Source organism: Polypterus senegalus, chromosome 1 (genome assembly GCF_016835505.1).
Source record: "Polypterus senegalus isolate Bchr_013 chromosome 1, ASM1683550v1, whole genome shotgun sequence".
Taxonomy (NCBI): Eukaryota; Metazoa; Chordata; class Cladistia; order Polypteriformes; family Polypteridae; genus Polypterus; species Polypterus senegalus.
In genome coordinates, this window is record NC_053154.1 from 16,007,079 (window position 1) to 16,025,819 (window position 18,741).

Consider the following 18,741-nt stretch of genomic DNA (forward strand, 5'->3'; position numbering starts at 1 on the left):
TATCAGTCTGGTAAAAGTTATAAAGCCATTTCTAAAGCTTTGGGACTCCAGCGAACCACAGTGAGAGCCATTATCCACAAATGGCAAAAACATGGAACAGTGGTGAACCTTCCCAGGAGTGGCCGGCCGACCAAAATTACCCCAAGAGCGCAGAGACGACTCATCCGAGAGGTCACAAAAGACCCCAGGACAACGTCTAAAGAACTGCAGGCCTCACTTGCCTCAATTAAGGTCAGTGTTCACGACTCCACCATAAGAAAGAGACTGGGCAAAACGGCCTGCATAGCAGATTTCAAGATGCAAACCACTGTTAAGCAAAAAGAACATTAGGGCTCGTCTCAATTTTGCTAAGAAACATCTCAATGATTGCCAAGACTTTTGGGAAAACAACTTGTGGACTGATGAGACAAAAGTTGAACTTTTTGGTAGGCAAATGTCCCATTACATCTGGCGTAGAAGGAACACAGCATTTTAGAAAAAGAACATCATACCAACAGTAAAATATGGTGGTGGTAGTGTGATGGTCTGGGGTTGTTTTGCTCCTTCAGGACCTGGAAGGCTTGCTGTGATAGATAGAACCATGAATTCTACTGTCTACCAAAAAATCCTGAAGGAGAATGTCCAGCCATCTGTTCGTCAACTCAAGCTGAAGCGATCTTGGGTGCTGCAACAGAACAATGACCCAAAACACACCAGCAAATCTACCTCTGAATGGCTGAAGAAAAACAAAATGAAGACTTTGGAGTGGCCTAGTCAAAGTCCTGACCTGAATCCAATTGAGATGCTATGGCATGACCTTAAAAAGGCGGTTCATGCTAGAAAACCCTCAAATAAAGCTGAATTACAACAATTCTTCAAAGATGAGTGGGCCAAAATTCCTCCAGAGCGCAGTAAAAGACTCATTGCAAGATATCGCAAACGCTTGATTGCAGTTATTGCTGCTAAGGGTAACCCAACCAGTTATTAGGTTCAGGGGGCAATTACTTATGTAGGTTTGGATTTTTTTTTCTTCCTAAATAATAAAAACCATCATTTAAAAACTGCATTTTGTGTTTACTTGTGTTATATTTGACTAATGGTGAAATGTGTTTGATGATCAGAAACATTTTGTGTGACAAATATGCAAAAGAATAAGAAATCAGGAAGGGGGCAAATAGTTTTTCACACCACTGTATATCAGAGTATCAGAGGTGGGTACTAACGAGTTATACTTGTCCCGCTACATTTACTTGAGTAACTTTTTAAAAAAAATTGTACTTCTAAGAGTAGTTTTACTGCACCATACTTTTTACTTTTGTGAAGAAGAAACGCTACTCTTACTCCGTTACATTGGGCAACACTCGAATCATTACTTTTTTTCCATTAGGTAAAGTCTGACAGACAATTTTCAATCTGCTCTGTAGCATATGCTGTCAGGTTGCACACACGCCTTCCATTGTGTCTCAACTGCGATTTTTGTTCCCTCTCCTTTCTCTTTCTCAGATCGCTTTTCGGAAGGAAGTCAGTTTCGTAGTTTTTATGAACAGTTCGAAGGTGCCTTTCCACAATTTCCTTTTTTGGAATAGCAATGATAGATTGTGAGATCAGACAAACGCACTTCAATTGTGACATTGTGAGAGAAATAAATCCTCTTCCAATTCCACATCCAGCCCATAAAGAACAATTTTATAAATTGCTATAAATTGGAAGGCTAACTAGATCACTTAGATAGCCAGAGTTTTGCAGTAGCTTGCACGTTTGATTGTGCGTGCAGGATGACCAGTGTGTTAGAAGAAAAGAGATCTAAGACTTGCCACCCTGTATGTCAATCAAGTGGCAAATGCCATAGGGAGGATATATGATAGACTAACATTTAAAAAAAAAATTTTTTTTGAATGCAACGCGATCTACCTGCACTACATTTCCGATCTACTGGATATATACCGATCAACGCATTGGGCACCCCTGCAGTATAACAATAAAATGTGACAACCTCCAAGGGAGTGAATACTTTTTACGAAAGCCAAATCAACAAGTAAATAAAAGGGCAAGCTTAGTTATGTATGGGCCACACTCTAGACCTCCCTAGAGGTAGTAGAGGAGGAGAGAATGAAAGCCAATCTGAGTGCCATTATGAACAATGCTGCACATCCTCTCTGTGACACACCAATACTGGGGACATTAACACAACCAGTTATTCAGCAGAAGTGTGTCAAGAAATGCAATGGGGCTCCTTTATACCAATGGCAATATGCCTGTATAATGCCACAGGGTGACTGTGACAGTCAAGTCAGAAGTTTTCTATCATTTCTTTTTAAAATTTTCTACCTTTTTAGTCAATCTGGTATGTGTTCAGACCACAGTGGGTGGGTGGGTGTGTGTGTATATTTATCTACCTATTTATGTATTTGTTTATTTAAAGAGTTTCTGAAAAAAGGCAATATCTATTTGTATGAAGATGTTCTATTAATAAATGTTTTTATTTTTAGTCAGGCATTGATTCTAAAGTAAACAGGATAAAATATGAATGGTAAACACTGTGGTAACAAAGAATTGTGTTTAAGGCAAGAATGGATACATCTGGCATCTTGCTTCTTTTATCTCATAACTGTAAATGGTTGTATGTGTGCACTAAAACACTGAATGCCCAAAAGATAAGTGACTTATCCGGCATCCCCAAAGCAAGTTTTCAGTCTGCTCCTGGAAGGGTCCTATAATTTGCTATTTAAACAAAGCAGGAAATGTTATGTGGATGACAGGAAATGCATTAACCTTTGTCCTGGGTTGTAAAGTGGAGTGGGAGTAGGTATAAGGCAGCTCTCCAAACCAGCATGTCAGTCTTGGCTCTTCATAAGGCACTCCTGTAAAAAAAATATGAGTAAAAATGGTTACCACGGTAGATAATCCACTGCACTTTTTTTTGTTAAGAAACACAACATGTCATATTATCATAAAGCATTACAGAAGACTAGTTTGCAAAGTAAATGCCTCTCTATAGGTGAAAACCACCCAACATGTACAGAGTTACAATACAATTGCTTACAAATTAATTTTTACAGCCTTTTCAGTAATTTGCTTAAAATCATACACTAATTAGATAGACAATACTTTACAGAAGCTCAAGAAATATAAAAAAAAACAACAACTCCCTCAAATGTTCACAAGAATTACAAAAAAAGAAACAAATGTGTGACTTAGCTAAAGGTAAAAGAGGAGTCACAGTGATCCACTATAATGCTTCTTGACACACTTCTGCTGAATAACTGCTTGGCTCAAAAGTCCTCGGGGTTTGTGTGTCAGAAAGAGGATGTGCAGCATTGTTTATAACGCACTCAGTTTTGTTTTAATTTGTTCCTATACTACTCCCCTCCAGCAGGTCCAGACGGCATCCCATACAGTAACTGAGCTTGCTTTCTTAATTAGCTTGTTGATTCATCATGCCTGTCTTGAAGTGACAGTAGCTGGGCTGGTATTATGCAATAGCCATCCCAGAGTTATAGAACATGTAAAGGATATCACTACCCACATTAAAGGAGCCAGTCTATTAAGGAAAAATAAGAGACTGTCTTGCTGTTTCTTGTATCATTCTTCTGTGTTTCTAGACTGGTTAACTCTGTCTTTGACTCCCAAGTACTTATAGCACTGCACCACCTCTATATCCACTCAATGAATAGTGGCCGGACATAGAGGCGAAAGTCAAAAAGAGTTCCTTCCCTTGGTTTTGCTAATGTTAAGTTGAAGACAATTCTCAAAGTTCTCCACATTGACTCCTCTACGCTGTGTCATCACCCTTGTCAAAATACCCCATTCATGCAGGTCTTGACTAAACCAGTAAACTAGTGGATTAAAGTCAAGTGCATTTCATGCCAGTTTCATATCATGTGTACAAAGTTTCAAACAAATTCTTACTTGCATGATGTTCAGACTCCGTGGCCTAGTCATTCTGGCTCCCTTATCATCCCCATCTCTAATTGTCTACCTATCTCTCATGCCTTCAAAACCTTATTGCTAATGTGTGATGAGCGGACTGGTGCCAAATAGGTACCGTTGCATCATCCTGATGGTTGCTGCCCATTACTGGTGGTTGAAGTGGCTCCCCCACTCTCTATGTAAAAGTGTTTTGAGTAGTGAGAAAACTGCTAAATAAATGTAAAGAATTATTATTATTTATTATTACTAGGGGGCTTTGCCCCCTGCTCGCTTCGCTCGCCAACCCCAATGTTTGGTTGTCCGGAAACACACTTGTAAGATTTTTTTTTTCTTTGAATTGTTGCTATTTCATTAGTTTCACTTTTATTTCAGAACTTCTGTAAAAAGAGTATTTGGAATCTTTTGTGTCCCAATGTGCTGAATCTTTTAAATGAGGTCTGTGAGACTTGTGTTTAATGACTTTGTACCATATTTCAGCACAGACAAAATGACCCACATCATCAGCAGTTAATCATTTTTTTTTTTGCAAAGTAACCAATAAATGCATGTGAGTTAAACCCCGTTTTTGAAATTCTCTGCCTTAAACTAATTACCTTTTGTTTGTGTCAATGCGATCTGTGCTCTCTTTTTTTTTGATACTGTAGCGACTGACATAATAAAATGTCACAATAGTTCTACTTTAACAATCGCCGACCGAGTAACCCCAAACACAACTTTATACCACCCACTCCAATCCCTCCTCCCAGGGTCTCGCCTCTCCCTTACCGCATCAGTCAGCACACAGCTATCAGTCTTCCGTGCTGCACTCTGCCCTCAATCGATCGGACCCAACAGTCACTTAAAACAAAAAAATGCTTCAGCTTGGCTTGGATGCTACAATATTTTTGACTGTTACTGCTTTCATATCCTGTACCTTTCTCTGCATGTGTATTGCGCCTTGGGTCTCTTTTATCCGCGCTGCTCTTTCTTCTTTGGGGAGAGCACAGGATACGTGTGTGCCACGTGACTTTATATGACTGAATGTGTTGCTGGCTGGCCGTGCCCCTATATAATAGGAGAGGCGTGTCTTGCAAGAATCTTATGTTCCACGTCCCCGCGAGACTGCCCGGGGACAATCTCTTGGCACCAAGTCTCATGTTTATGGTCCCTGCGAGACACTGCGTGGCCAGTCTTTTTTGTCTCGCGGGTCTTTAAAATGTCTTTCGAGAACTTCCAAGAAGATCACGTATCATCGCCTTGCTTTTCCATTCCACCAGGATTTTTTTTTTATATAGAGAGATGTATCTTCAAAACAGTTGACAACTGTAAAATACCAACAAAAAGACACACACATTCCGGGAAGTTACATGATTTTGAAAATTTTTGACCGATTTAATGGACATTTTCTGTTTTGACCCAGGCTACTTGTTTGTCCCTAAATGTTTCTCCTTCACTCTCAACAGTCATGGGTATCAATTGGGGTGAGGCCCATTCCTATCCCATTCCTGCCACCATGTGTTCTTTGGCTTACCTCTTCTCTCCATCCCTTTCACCTCCATCTTGATGTACGTTTTCACACAATCACTTTGATCTAAGCTATATTTACCTTGGGGCCTTTCACTTTCAATATCTTCTAGGTCAATTCTGCTCCTTTAGTCTCTTTATGAGATGTAAGACTAAGTAGGGATACATCCCAATAAACTGGGAAGTAAAAACAATCAGTCTCTACTAAAATTTTGTATCGTGAAAGCAGTTGGATGTGTTTTAATTAATTGGTATTTTGATCATTTATTAATAGTCTCTGCTCATCAAAACATAATATGACTACATTTCTGACTTCCTTCATAGTGTACACTTGTCCAGTTGTGTAACAAAGATGTCATCTTGTAATACCACTGGGCTTTTTGATATGCAGGGAGGTCAACTAAATTTTAAAATAAGCTCAAATTTGAATTTTACTGAATTTTTCAATGTTTGGGCATTGCCCTCCCCCACCCTCCTGTAGACACGACCCTGTACATAACCTTAACAGATTAACAGATATTCAAGACAACAAGTTTATTAATTTTAATGCAAGATAAAAGCTCTCTATGTGGCCTATCCACATATATGGTGATTAGGAAAATTAATTCACTTACAAAGCAAGCAATGCAAACTCAAAAAGAAAAACACAACCACCAGTGACACAATTTACCCCATACCTGACACATGATAACTGACAAATATCCCTACAGGACTTTTATTGATTTTACTTTATATGGTTTTATTCTCCCTTGTAATGCTGAAATATGGAGCCAATATGAATTGCATGGATGAATACATAACGGTACTTTGACATGTCGCTTTTGTGGTTTAGTTAATTTGACCAAAGACAATATATTACCATTTTTAGGGCTCAAATCAAGTAAGGAAATGTTTTTCAAACCCTTTGACTATAAAATGGAAGTAGCAAGCGTGATATCCTCTTTGTTCTATTGTCCAAACTGAACCCAGAATCTGTGATGTTTTAAAAACTAAGCCATCATAGCATCTTGCCAAGCTTTATGTAAAAAAAAAAAAAACAGTGTGTGTGTGTATATATATATATATATATATATATATATATATATATATTTATACAAACATATAATGTACAGTGGTGTGAAAAACTATTTGCCCCCTTCCTGATTTCTTATTCTTTGGCATGTTTGTCACACAAAATGTTTCTGATCATCAAACACATTTAACCATTAGTCAAATATAACACAAGTAAACACAAAATGCAGTTTTAAATGATGGTTTTATTATTTAGGGAGAAAAAATCCAAACCTACATGGCCCTGTGTGAAAAAGTAATTGCCCCCTGAACCTAATAACTGGTTGGGCCACCCTTAGCAGCAATAACTGCAATCAAGCGTTTGCGATAACTTGCAATGAGTCTTTACAGCGCTCTGGAGGAATTTTGGCCCACTCATCTTTGCAGAATTGTTGTAATTCAGCTTTATTGGAGGGTTTTCTAGCATGAACTGCCTTTTTAAGGTCATGCCATAGCATCTCAATTGGATTCAGGTCAGGACTTTGACTAGGCCACTCCAAAGTCTTCATTTTGTTTTTCTTCAGCCATTCAGAGGTGGATTTGCTGGTGTGTTTTGGGTCATTGTCCTGTTGCAGCACCCAAGATCGCTTCAGCTTGAGTAACGAACAGATGCCGGACATTCTCCTTCAGGATTTTTTGGTAGACAGTAGAATTCATGGTTTCATCTATCACAGCAAGCCTTCCAGGTCCTGAAGCAGCAAAACAACCCCAGACCATCACACTACCACCACCATATTTTACTGTTGGTATGATGTTCTTTTCTGAAATGCTGTGTTCCTTTTACGCCAGATGTAACGGGACATTTGCCTTCCAAAAAGTTCAACTTTTGTCTCATCAGTCCACAAGGTATTTTCCCAAAAGTCTTGGCAATCATTTAGATGTTTCTTAGCAAAATTGAGACGAGCCCTAATGTTCTTTTTGCTTAACAGTGGTTTGCGTCTTGGAAATCTGCCATGCAGGCCGTTTTGCCCAGTCTCTTTCTTATGGTGGAGTCGTGAACACTGACCTTAATTGAGGCAAGTGAGGCCTGCAGTTCTTTAAACGTTGTCCTGGGGTCTTTTGTGACCTCTCGGATGAGTCGGCTCTTGGGGTAATTTTGGTCGGCCGGCCACTCCTGGGAAGGTTCACCACTGTTCCATGTTTTTGCCATTTGTGGATAATGGCTCTCACTGTGGTTCGCTGGAGTCCCAAAGCTTTAGAAATGGCTTTATAACCTTTACCAGACTGATAGATCTCAATTACTTTTGTTCTCATTTGTTCCTGAATTTCCTTGGATCTTGGCATGATGTCTAGCTTTTGAGGTGCTTTTGGTCTACTTCTCTGTGTCAGGCAGCTGCTATTGAAGTGATTTCTTGATTGAAACAGGTGTGGCAGTAATCAGGCCTGGGGGTGGCTACGGAAATTGAACTCAGGTGTGATACACCACAGTTAGGTTATTTTGTAACAAGGGGGCAATTACTTTTTCACACAGGGCCATGTAGGTTTGGATTTTTTTCCTCCCTAAATAATAAAAACCATCATTTAAAAACTGCATTTTGTGTTTACTTGTGTTATATTTGACTAATGGTTAAATGTGTTTGATGATCAGAAACATTTTGTGTGACAAATATGCAAAAGAATAAGAAATCAGGAAGGGGGCAAATAGTTTTTCACACCACTGTAAATATATGTAAATAAATAAAATCCACCATCTGTCTGTCCGCTTTTGGTTAACGAATGCTTAACGGATTTAGATCGGGTTTGTTTCTAGAATTTGCTTGACCATTCCTGTTGATTTTGCGACCTCTCTCATCGCGCTATATATCATAGTTTGCTTGCGGTACTGATTTATTTGTACGAATCCAAGAGAGACGCAGCAGACTGAGGGTAGGGGGGTGGGGCCCTCCTCACTCACGCTCCAGCTTCAGGGCACGTACCTTACCTACGCTTAGCTAGCGAACAAGAGAACTCCTTAATGGATTTAGATCGGGTGTTTATTTCTATAATTTGCTTGAACATTATGGTTGATTTTACGACTTCTCTCATCGTGCTATGAATCATAGTTCACTTGCAGGAGCGAAATATTCACACTTTTCCAAGACAGAGGCTGTGGGCTGAGGGGAGGGGGAACTGTGACGTCTGAAGCAGAGAGTCGAGCAGGGCCCTCTTCACTCACGTTCCAGCCCCTTCGAGAGGCTGGAACTACTTATTGGAGTGTACCTTGCCTCTGCTTAGTTTGTTTATTGATTTTTTGTTTGTTTACTGATTTTTGAATTTCCACAAATATGCAGACGGACCTGTGGCGGATGGCTAATATATATATATGTATATTCTAAACATATATACACCGTTCTAAACAGCAAGTTAAAATCATGTGTACAGAGTATAGTGGAATTCTTAATTTGTATCTGCTAACCATTACCATGATCGTTGCATTTCAAAAACTGGTCATGCAATATCCTGCATGAAATCCAGAATTACGAATGTATTTTTTAGGGTAGTGTTACTTAAACTATGTGTCACGACCCACCTCTTGCAGACTTCTGAATTACAACTGAACTGAAAGGTCTGTTGATGTGTCACTGCTTGCACTTTTTGGCGAACAAACCACCACTGCAGATTCCCAAAGGGGATTAATCCGGATGACCTTTGGTGATGATTCTCAGAGTGGAAAAGGACTACAGTCGGTGGCGATTTTCCAAGGGGAAAGTACAATGCTCAAGGGAACAGCAGAATGATTGCCTGCTGTTACGCGGTGACTACAAGTTGCCATTTTACGCCAATGCATCATTTATCTTCATAGTAATGTTACCCAGAATTTCACAAAGTGATTGATTAGATAGACTTTTTTAATCCCATGGGAAAATTCAGATGCATGCAACAGCAGAAACATAAAAACCAAGGATACAGTCTCACAAGACAGATAATACAGTCAATCAATCGATGAGTAAATAAATAAATAAAAATAAACTTGAGGACATCGGGTGGAAGCATTGAATTGCCTGATAACAGTGGGCAGAAAAGAGCCCCAGAGGCTCTTCTTAGGACACCATGGTGGAATAAGCCAGTGGCTTAAAGTGCTCCAAGACAGCGCTTCCTGGAGGGGATTTTTCATGATGGCATCCATCCTCTTTTCCACAACTGCTTCCTGTGTATCCAGGGTTTGCCCTGTGAGGAGCAGGCTTTTCTAATAAGTTATACATCTTTTGTGCTCAGGTTGCTTCCCCAGGAGACTGCAGCGTAGAACACTACAATGGCTACTATGGACTGGTAGAACACTTCCAGCTGCTTGCTGCATACATCAAAAGACCTGAGTCTCCTTAGCAAGTACAATCTGTCTGGCACTTCTTGTACAATCCCACTGTGTTGTCAGATGCTTCTGTTGTCATCACAGCAATGGTATATAAGGTATGACAGCAAAAGCATTTCCAGGCTATCCAAATTTGCGGATAAAAAAACCTGGTTTTGTGACTTTCCCAAGATCTTTATTTTACCGGTTCATAAATTTTTCTTCTTGTCCCTGATCTTTGATTATGTTTTGGCCTAGTAGAAAGGCCGTTCTGACACTCAGTTTTGACTTTGGATTGTTTATTAACTTCATGTAACTCCTGGTTATTTAACTCATCATGCTGTCTTCTGCAAATCTTCTGCAACCTAATGAAGGTTAAAAGGATTTTCCAGGAAGAATGTAAAAAGTTCCAAATCCTGTTATGCAAGGCTTTTAGAGACAAGCTTGTAAAGTCTCAAAGTTGGAACTGCTGCCATAGGGGCATCTACAAAGTACTGAATTAAGGGTCTGAATACTTACATGAATGAGACATTTCATTTTTTTGATTCTTTAATAAATTCTCAAACCTTTCTGGAAACATGTTTAAACTTTGTCATTATAGATAATTGAGTGTAGAACTGATGGCCAAAAATGGCAGTTTTACCCATTTAAAATTACACAATAAAGTGTGCAGAAAGTGAAGATTCTGCATACACAAACATAGGACAATAAACAAATGACACAAACCATAAATTTAGTCTGAATGGATTTCTTTCTTTATTTTCTGTCCTAATGATATGATTGTGGCTTCTCTATATTTGTGTATAGCAGAGCTTCTTAAATTATGGGTCGTGACCTAAAATTGGTCATGGGTTGCTGCCATTTGGATTGCACAAGGTCTCGATTCACCATAGTATTTAACGGGAAAGGGGTCATGTATAGGCCAACAGTATGACTGTCACTATGACTGTCAGTGACAATTCTCCAAGGGGGACCCTACCCCCGTCTTCCGATCTGACAGTCGTCATGGACTAGGTTTCAAAAACAGTAGAAACGGCAAGACTTGGACATAAGAAATAAAATGTTTAAGAAACCCTGGGACCTACTAAAGAAAATGAGCTATTTAGCAAGTGATGAAGATCAGAATCATTTTTAACTAGGAAATGATCAACAACTGAGTTATGATTATTAAAGATACTACACTGTACTTTCTCAGGTGAGGAAAAAAGAAAGAATATACTGGTATTAAAAAATATTGAAAAACTACAGGCTTAAGATCTCATTATAAATATACCAGGGGGCCAACAAGATTTGAGACTTCACTTTCCCCCCTATGCCTCTCTAGCCCTTGAAATCATAAATAACTAATCCAAGACAGGGTTTTGTAAGTGTATGTTGCCCACATTCTCACAGAACTCTGTGCCAGAGTCACATCAATCACTATTAACGAATAAATAAAGCAGACAGAAATGGCCAGACTAAAAACATTTCGTAAGTCATGCAAGCTTTCAGAAACAAGCAAACCAGATTAAACTAGAATGTGAGCTACAGAAAAACATTTGGCAAGTCTGTTGCTTATCTCAGACCTTAAGATATTGTTGGTATCAAGGGAAAAAGAGTAGATTTTTTAGGCGGTAAGTGTATTTATTTTTAGTGGAGCTGTCTTCATTTAATTACTTAATGTATTATTTTATTCTGTTTGTGTATTTTTATTTTTTGTCTGGCAGACAAACAGTAACTGGGCATAAAAGTCTTTTGCCTGTTTATTTTTAACAATGTAAATTTAATGTAGGTAGCAACCCAACAGTAGGCTCGAAAATATTTACAAGTTTGTTTTTTTTTAAATAAATGGTGTATGGCTTTGAAGAAATCCTTTAAAAACATAAGGCGTCCCTCAAATTGTTAGGTGGTATTCTATAACCCAAAGAAGCATGGATGAGCTCCACACTACTACATTTCCATTTAAAAATGCAGGCATTAGTCTCCAATTCTGCCCTTTTTCCGCAACAACCCCAGCATCTTCAGAGCTGTATACTTCTAAAAATGCCAGCTTGGTGCTGCAAAATGGACAAGTGAAAGTGTAGACTTGAAAAATCATAGTCCAATAGCAATCTGATTTGTTTGTGCTTATTACATAGTCCTTCCCTGATTGGATCCTGCTGGTTAAAAAATCTTATGCCATAATTGGTTGCTTTTCATTGTGCTTGTTTTGTTGCATTTCTGTTTGGAAGTACTGAAACACTAACCTTAATTTTAGTATAAATCAGTACAACTCTTAAAAGTGTTAATCCAGTACAAGTTGTACTTAGCAGGTGATTCTGTAAATGAAGGCACAGCACAGGCACTGACCTTTTAGATAGCAACTGATAAAGACCTGTACAGACTGTACAAACAACTAATATGAGAAAGGGGAATTCAGCAGATCCAACATGTAACCAACTTTGGTAAAATTGTACCACTGTGGCATTGCATGAAGCTAAAAGCATATACCGTGCCCTCCACTATTATTGGCACCACTTGTAAAAATTAGTAAGGGTTTGAAAAAAATTCACTGCTTGCTGAAGAACCCTCGTCCCACACTGGCAACATGAGAAACATCTGACTTTAATCAAAACAAGTTCATTCAAAGAAAAACAAAGCCGTCATCAAAACATCTGCCACAATTGTTGGCACCCCTGCATTTAATACTCTGTACAACCTCTCTTTGCCAATATAACAGCATGAAGTCTTCTCTTGTAACCTTTTATGTGGTTGGAGAATACAGAGCATGGCATCTGAACCCACCATTCTTCTTCTTTCCATAATCTCTCCAGATCATCCAGGGTCCTCTGCCCTCTCCTGTGTACTCTCCTCTTCAGCTCACTCAACAGATTTTCAATAGGGTTCAGGTCAGATGGCCATGGCAGAACTTTGATTTTGTGGTCAGTTAACCATTGCAGGGTTGATTTGGACATGTGTTTTGTATCCTTCTCCTGGTGGAAGATCCAATGATGACCTAGTTTTAGTTTCCTGGTGGAGGCAGCCAGGTTTTGACTGAAAATCTCCTGCTATTTCATGGAATCCATCATGCTATGTACCCTAATGATGTTTCCAGGGCTTTTGAAGGAAAAACAGCCCCACAACATCACAGAACCTGCACCATATTTCACAGCTGGGACCAGGTTCTTTTCATTATAGCCATCCTTCTTTTTACACCAAGCCCACTTTGCATGTTTATTGCCAAAAAGTTAAATTTTTGTTTCATCAGACCATAGAACGCGGTTCCAGTCAAAGTTGTAGCAACGTTTTACAAACTCCAAACATTTACGTTTGTGGATAACTGACAGAAAAGGCTTCTTTCTGGCATACCAAATAATCTTTATGAAGATACCGTTTGATGGTGGTTCTGGAGACTTGATAACCCCAGGATTTTACTTTTTCTTGCAATTCACCAACATTGATCCTTGGAGATATTATTGCCTCTCTTACCATCCATCTCACTGTACATGGGAGTAAAATAAACTTGGGTCCTCTTCCAGGCAAGTCTGTCACAGTTTCAGTTGATGATCACTTCTGTATTATTGCCCTAACTATAGAAATGGGCATTTTCAGGTAAGTAGCTATTTTATTATAACCATTCCCTGAGGGCAACACATTTATCCGTCATTTAGATTGAGTATTCTCTTTTCTTTGCCATGATGATGGTTGGCTAAGGAAATTCGGTTCTGTGTCTCCTCACATTTGTATCCTAGTTAATCAGGAAGGCATTGGATTCAGCTGGAAAGTTCCTAAACACTCGAGTCAACTTAACAATGTCCAATTTCAATGGGAAACATGCTTCAGTTACATTGTTCCACATTCATTTCCATGGGTGCCAGATGGAGTATTGCCACGACTGCTGAAGGCCTGTGCGCTGGAACTGGGGAGTCCTCTACAGCGCATCTTCAACCTGAGTCTGGAACAGGTGAGACTCCTGAGGCTTTGGAAAACATCTTGCATCACCCCAGTCCCAAAGGTATCACGTCCTAGTGAGCTGAACAACTTCCAGCCTGTCGCTCTGACATCACCTGTGATGTAGACCATGGAGGGGCTGCTGCTTCACCACCTGAGGCCACAGGTCCGCCACACCCAACCCTCTGCAGTTCGCATACCAGGAGAAGGTGGGTGCGGAGGATGTCATCATCTATATGCTACACCAATCCTTCTCCCACTTGGACAGAGGCAGTGGCGCAGTAAGAATTATGTTTCTGGACTTCTCTAGCGCCTTCAACACCATCCAACCTCTGCTCCTTAGGGACAAGCTGACAAAGATGGGAGTAGATTCATACCTGGTAGCATGGATCATGGACTATCTTTCTTACAGACAGACCTCAGTATATGCGTCTTGGGAACTGCAGGTCTGACATTGTGGTCAGCAACACAGGAGCGCCGCAGGGGACTGTACTTTCTCCGGTCCTGTTCAGCCAACATACATCAGACTTCCAATACAACTCGGAGTCCTGCCACGTGCAAAAGTTTGCAGACGACACTACTATCATGGGCTGCATGAGGAGTGGGCAGGAGGAGGAGTATAGGAAACTAATCAAGGACTTTGTTAAATGGTGCGACTCAAACCACATACCCCTGAACACCAGCAAAACCAAAAAGCTGGTGGTGGATTTTAGGAGGCCCAGGCCCCTCATGGACCCTGTGACCATCAGAGGTGACTGTGCAGAGGGTGCAGACCTATAAATACCTGGGAGTGCAGCTGGATGATAAATTGGACTGGACTGCCAATACTGATGCTCTGTGTAAGAAAGGACAGAGCTGACTATACTTCCTTAGAAGGCTGGCGTCCAACATCTGCAATAAGATGCTGCAGATGTTCTATCAGATGGTTGTGGTTGTGGGGAGGCAGCATAAAGATGAAGGATGCCTAATGCCTGGACAAACTGGTGAGGAAGGCAGGCTCTATTGTACGCACAGAGCTGGACAGTTTGACATCCGTGGCAGAGCGATGGGCGCTGAGCAGGCTCCTCTCAATCATTGAGAATCCACTGAGCAGGATCATCTCCAGACAGAGGAGCAGCTTCAGCGACAGACTGCTGTCACCGTCCTGCTCCACTGACAGACTGAGGAGACCCCACACACTATGCGACTCTTCAATTCCACTGGGGGGGGTAAATGTTAATATTATACAAAATTATTGTCTGTCTGTTATACCTTCATTGTTATAACTCTTTAATATTGTTTATTATCAGAATGCTGCTGCTGGAGTATGTGAATTTCCCCTTGAGATTAATAAAGTATCTATCTATCTACATGTGTTTTTGTTAAAAATATTTATTTCTTGATGAGGGCTTTGTTTTTCTTTGAATGAACTTGTTTCAATTAAAAGTCTGATGTTTCTCATTTTTCCAGTGCAAGATGACGGTTCTTTAGCAAACAGTGACTTCTTTCTAAACTTTCTTACTAATTTTTGCAAGGGTAGCCAATAATAATGGAGGATACTGTATAAGGAGAAATGCTCTAATGAGAAGTTAGGCACATCTGCATTACACCAGAATTCTGTCCAGTGTCTCAATCCTGTATGCAGAATTATAAATAAATCCTTGATTTAGTGATTCAGATTATTAAGCCTGGTATTTTTCTTCCATACCTGCATGCGTTTACAAGCACAAAAGAAAAATAATTAACTGGCTGCTACAGTTTTGCAAAAAATCCCATTGATGATGGCATTACTGTCCTTTCAAGGATTTTTCCACCAAAGCACGCATGCTCAGTGAAGGCAAATGTCTACGTCATCTGCATTTTCGGTCATTTTAGTGTGGATGGAGATACTTTGGTAAATGATGTAAAAACACTAGTGTAGATGGACATCTTATTCCATTAAACATGCTGTTTTTCAATGAAAACATAGCTGTGTGGATACAGCCTGAGGATAACTATGGTTTACTTAACCTGGAATTGTAGGATTATCTGATGATACAGCTCTTTATCAAAAGCCACAGGACCTTTATCCACCTTGTGCAAGACATCTGATCTTGTCCAGAAATGTCTTCATGATCCCGTGCTGAAACCTCCTGCTTGAGATTACTTAACGGTAAACATACAACCATTACGGGAGCAAAATTCCACTTATTTATCATGATTGGATGAAATAATGGTTCTAAACCTACACCAGTTGACAAACAGGGAGGACGACTTATTTAAGTGGCCCCCACTGATGTACGAGTATACAAGGTAGTACCCAAAAATAACCGGAATCTGTACCTGGCACACAAACTTGACTTAGTTGTGAACTTCGATGCTAGGTGTAGCACACCTACAGTATTCTGTGGCAGTCTGCCAAGTGGTGTTGCTCTGTTTTGCTCATATGGAGGAATATTTCAGACAAAATTAAATAAATAAATGTGTAAATAAATAAAAGTACTGTGAAATGTGAGCATAAATAAATAAATGTGTCATGAAATGAAGCCTTAATAAATAAATGTATCATGAAATGAGAGCATAAATAAATAAATGTGTCACAAAATATGTTTTTCGTTGCTTATTTATTTATTTCATTTTGTCCGTAACATTCCTGCAAATCGTCATGAAATACGACTTGAAATAAAACTGTCACTTTCACTCGTCAAAGTTGAGAGGGTGGGCTTTAACACACCCTCTAGTTACTGATTGGTGAATCGATAGCACAAGAATAATTAAAAAAATGCTTACTACTGCCGATGAAATGGATTCTGCCGAAGATATTACGTATTTCAGAGAGAGAACTGAAGATTTATCGGAAGAAATTACAATGTTGGCGGCCCTTTTAGACTCCGATATAGAGGAAACTAATTTTGAAATTATCGAAGAACAGGTGGAACGAACTCTACTACACTCCAGTTCAGGTGATGCAGTTCCCTGCTCTGGACGTCCATCCTTTGACATTCCAGGTGAGTCAATAGAACACCTTCTGTTATGCGGTTTAAAAGTACGACAGATTGCAGATCTATATGGTGTATCGGAGAAGACGATCACAAGGCGAATGAGCCAGTTTGATATACAGTAGAGCTGCAACGGCTGTATTAGTTTAGGTACTTTGACATGGACAAAGCAGCGCCAACTAATATTTTGAACTGAACAACTTTGCCACTGATCAGGATAGACATCCAGAGCAGGGTACTGCATCACCTGAACTGGAGTGTAGTCGAGTCCGTTCCACCTGTTCTTCGATAATTTCAAAATTAGTTTCTATATCGGAGTCTAAAAGGGCCGCCAAACATTGTAATTTCTTCCGATAAATCTTCAGTTCTCTCTGAAATACGTAATATCTTCGGCAGAATCCATTTCATCGGCAGTAGTAAGCATTTTTCTATTTAATTCTTGTGCTATCGATTCACCAATAAGTAACTAGAGGGCGTGTTAGAGGCCACCCTCCCAATTTGACGAGTGAAAGTGACAGTTTTATTTCAAGTCGTATTTCATGACGGCTTGCAGGAATGTTACGGACAAAATGAAATAAATAAATAAGCAACAAAAAACATTTCGTGACACATTTATTTATTTATGCTCACATTTCACAGTACTTTTATTTATTGACGCATTTATTTATTTATTTAATTTTGTCCGAAATATTCCTCCATATGCTCGTACGCCATTCTGTGTCGTTTTTCTTGGTGCTTATTAAATGTGTTCTGCGATTTTTGTGATGGGTGATCATAAAGAACAGCAAGTCAAATTTGGTTTTCTTTTACAGAAAAAAAGCTGCTGAAAGTGTAGTGATGCTGGAAACTGCCTTTAAAGAGGGGGCTTTAAGTAAAACACAGGTCTGCAAGTGGTTTTCACATTTCAAACGAGGGGAAATGTCACTTGAAGACCAACCAATATCTGGCCGACCTTCCACAATTAGGAATGACGAAAATCTTGAAAAAGTTCGCAATTTAATTTATGGAGATTGCCGTTGGATTATTGAAGAGATTTCTGAATTGATTCGTGTGTCTTGGAATTCTTACCACCCTCCCTACTCGCCTGATCTTTGCTTGGTGCGACTTTTTCTTGTTTCCACATGGGAAGCGTTTTTGTACCATGGAGGAGTCAAAGAAAAATCGTTGCAGGCCTTGGACAATGTTCCTCTTCAGCAATTTCAAAAATGTTTCCACCAGTGGGAAAACCGTTGGGACAAGTGCATTCATTCACATGGAGAGTACTATGAAGGAGACTAAAGTTTCAGTAAGTAAAAATAATTAAAACCTTTTTTTTTTTTCCCAATTCTGGTTATTTTTTGGTACCCCATCATATAAGTAACTACTTTTTTTTACACTTCCAAGTTAACAGTGAGATGAGTAGAGATTACAAGAGCAACACTGTATACCAGTACCACCATAGTGGTAAACTGGGTTGCTAAAACTCATCAAATGGGTCTCCTAAACTCATTTAATAACATTGATTTTTTTGTTTTTGAGAGGGACAATATACTGCAAAGATGAGGTGAATGCTAGGTGGGTGCTTATTAAGTCGCTGGGCATTATGAAAAAAATTAGATGCTACTGCATTACTGGGTACGGAAATTCAAAAAGCAACACCACAGCATTTCATGAAAGGTATGGCATTGTTCTTCATAATTACATTTCAACAATCATGAGTTTTTTAATATCATATTGAGCACAGCCAAGATTAGGTGTTTTTTTTTTCTCAAAATTAACCTGACAGGAGATGTGGATAAACATTGAACTGCTTTGTGACAGGTGGGTCTGCTAGTGGGCAATGCAGCAGAGTAGGTGGAAATGTGAGTAATTCACACAGAGTCCCTACATCATAGCAGTCCCTTCCAGCATTGTCATCTTCCAAAATGCACTTATACAGATTTTGAGTCACACGGCCATCAGTTGACCCGCTAAGAATTGCCTACACTGACACCCCAACTCATTCAATTTTGAATAGCACAGGTCTTAGTTGTGAAAGGCTAACCTAATGTAACGGGTAATAAACATCTATTTCTTCAATCTTAAGGGGTATTTAAACAGAAGATCGGCTTAGTGTGTGGAAACTTCTGACCCACTGAGTAATTTGATTTAGTAAGTAAAGGCAAA

At 39.5% G+C, this 18,741-nt stretch overlaps 1 protein-coding gene across 1 annotated transcript in view; it reads right to left on the reverse strand.

Annotated features, from left to right (window-relative positions):
• The window catches only part of alkbh3 (alkB homolog 3, alpha-ketoglutarate dependent dioxygenase), an 84,608-nt gene that overhangs the window by 36,814 nt on the left and 29,053 nt on the right, over nucleotides 1-18,741 (reverse strand). The window contains exon 6 of the mRNA XM_039744208.1: nucleotides 2,752-2,840. Within this exon, the coding sequence (XP_039600142.1) occupies nucleotides 2,752-2,840 (89 nt within the window). The remainder of the gene's footprint in view (nucleotides 1-2,751; nucleotides 2,841-18,741) is intronic.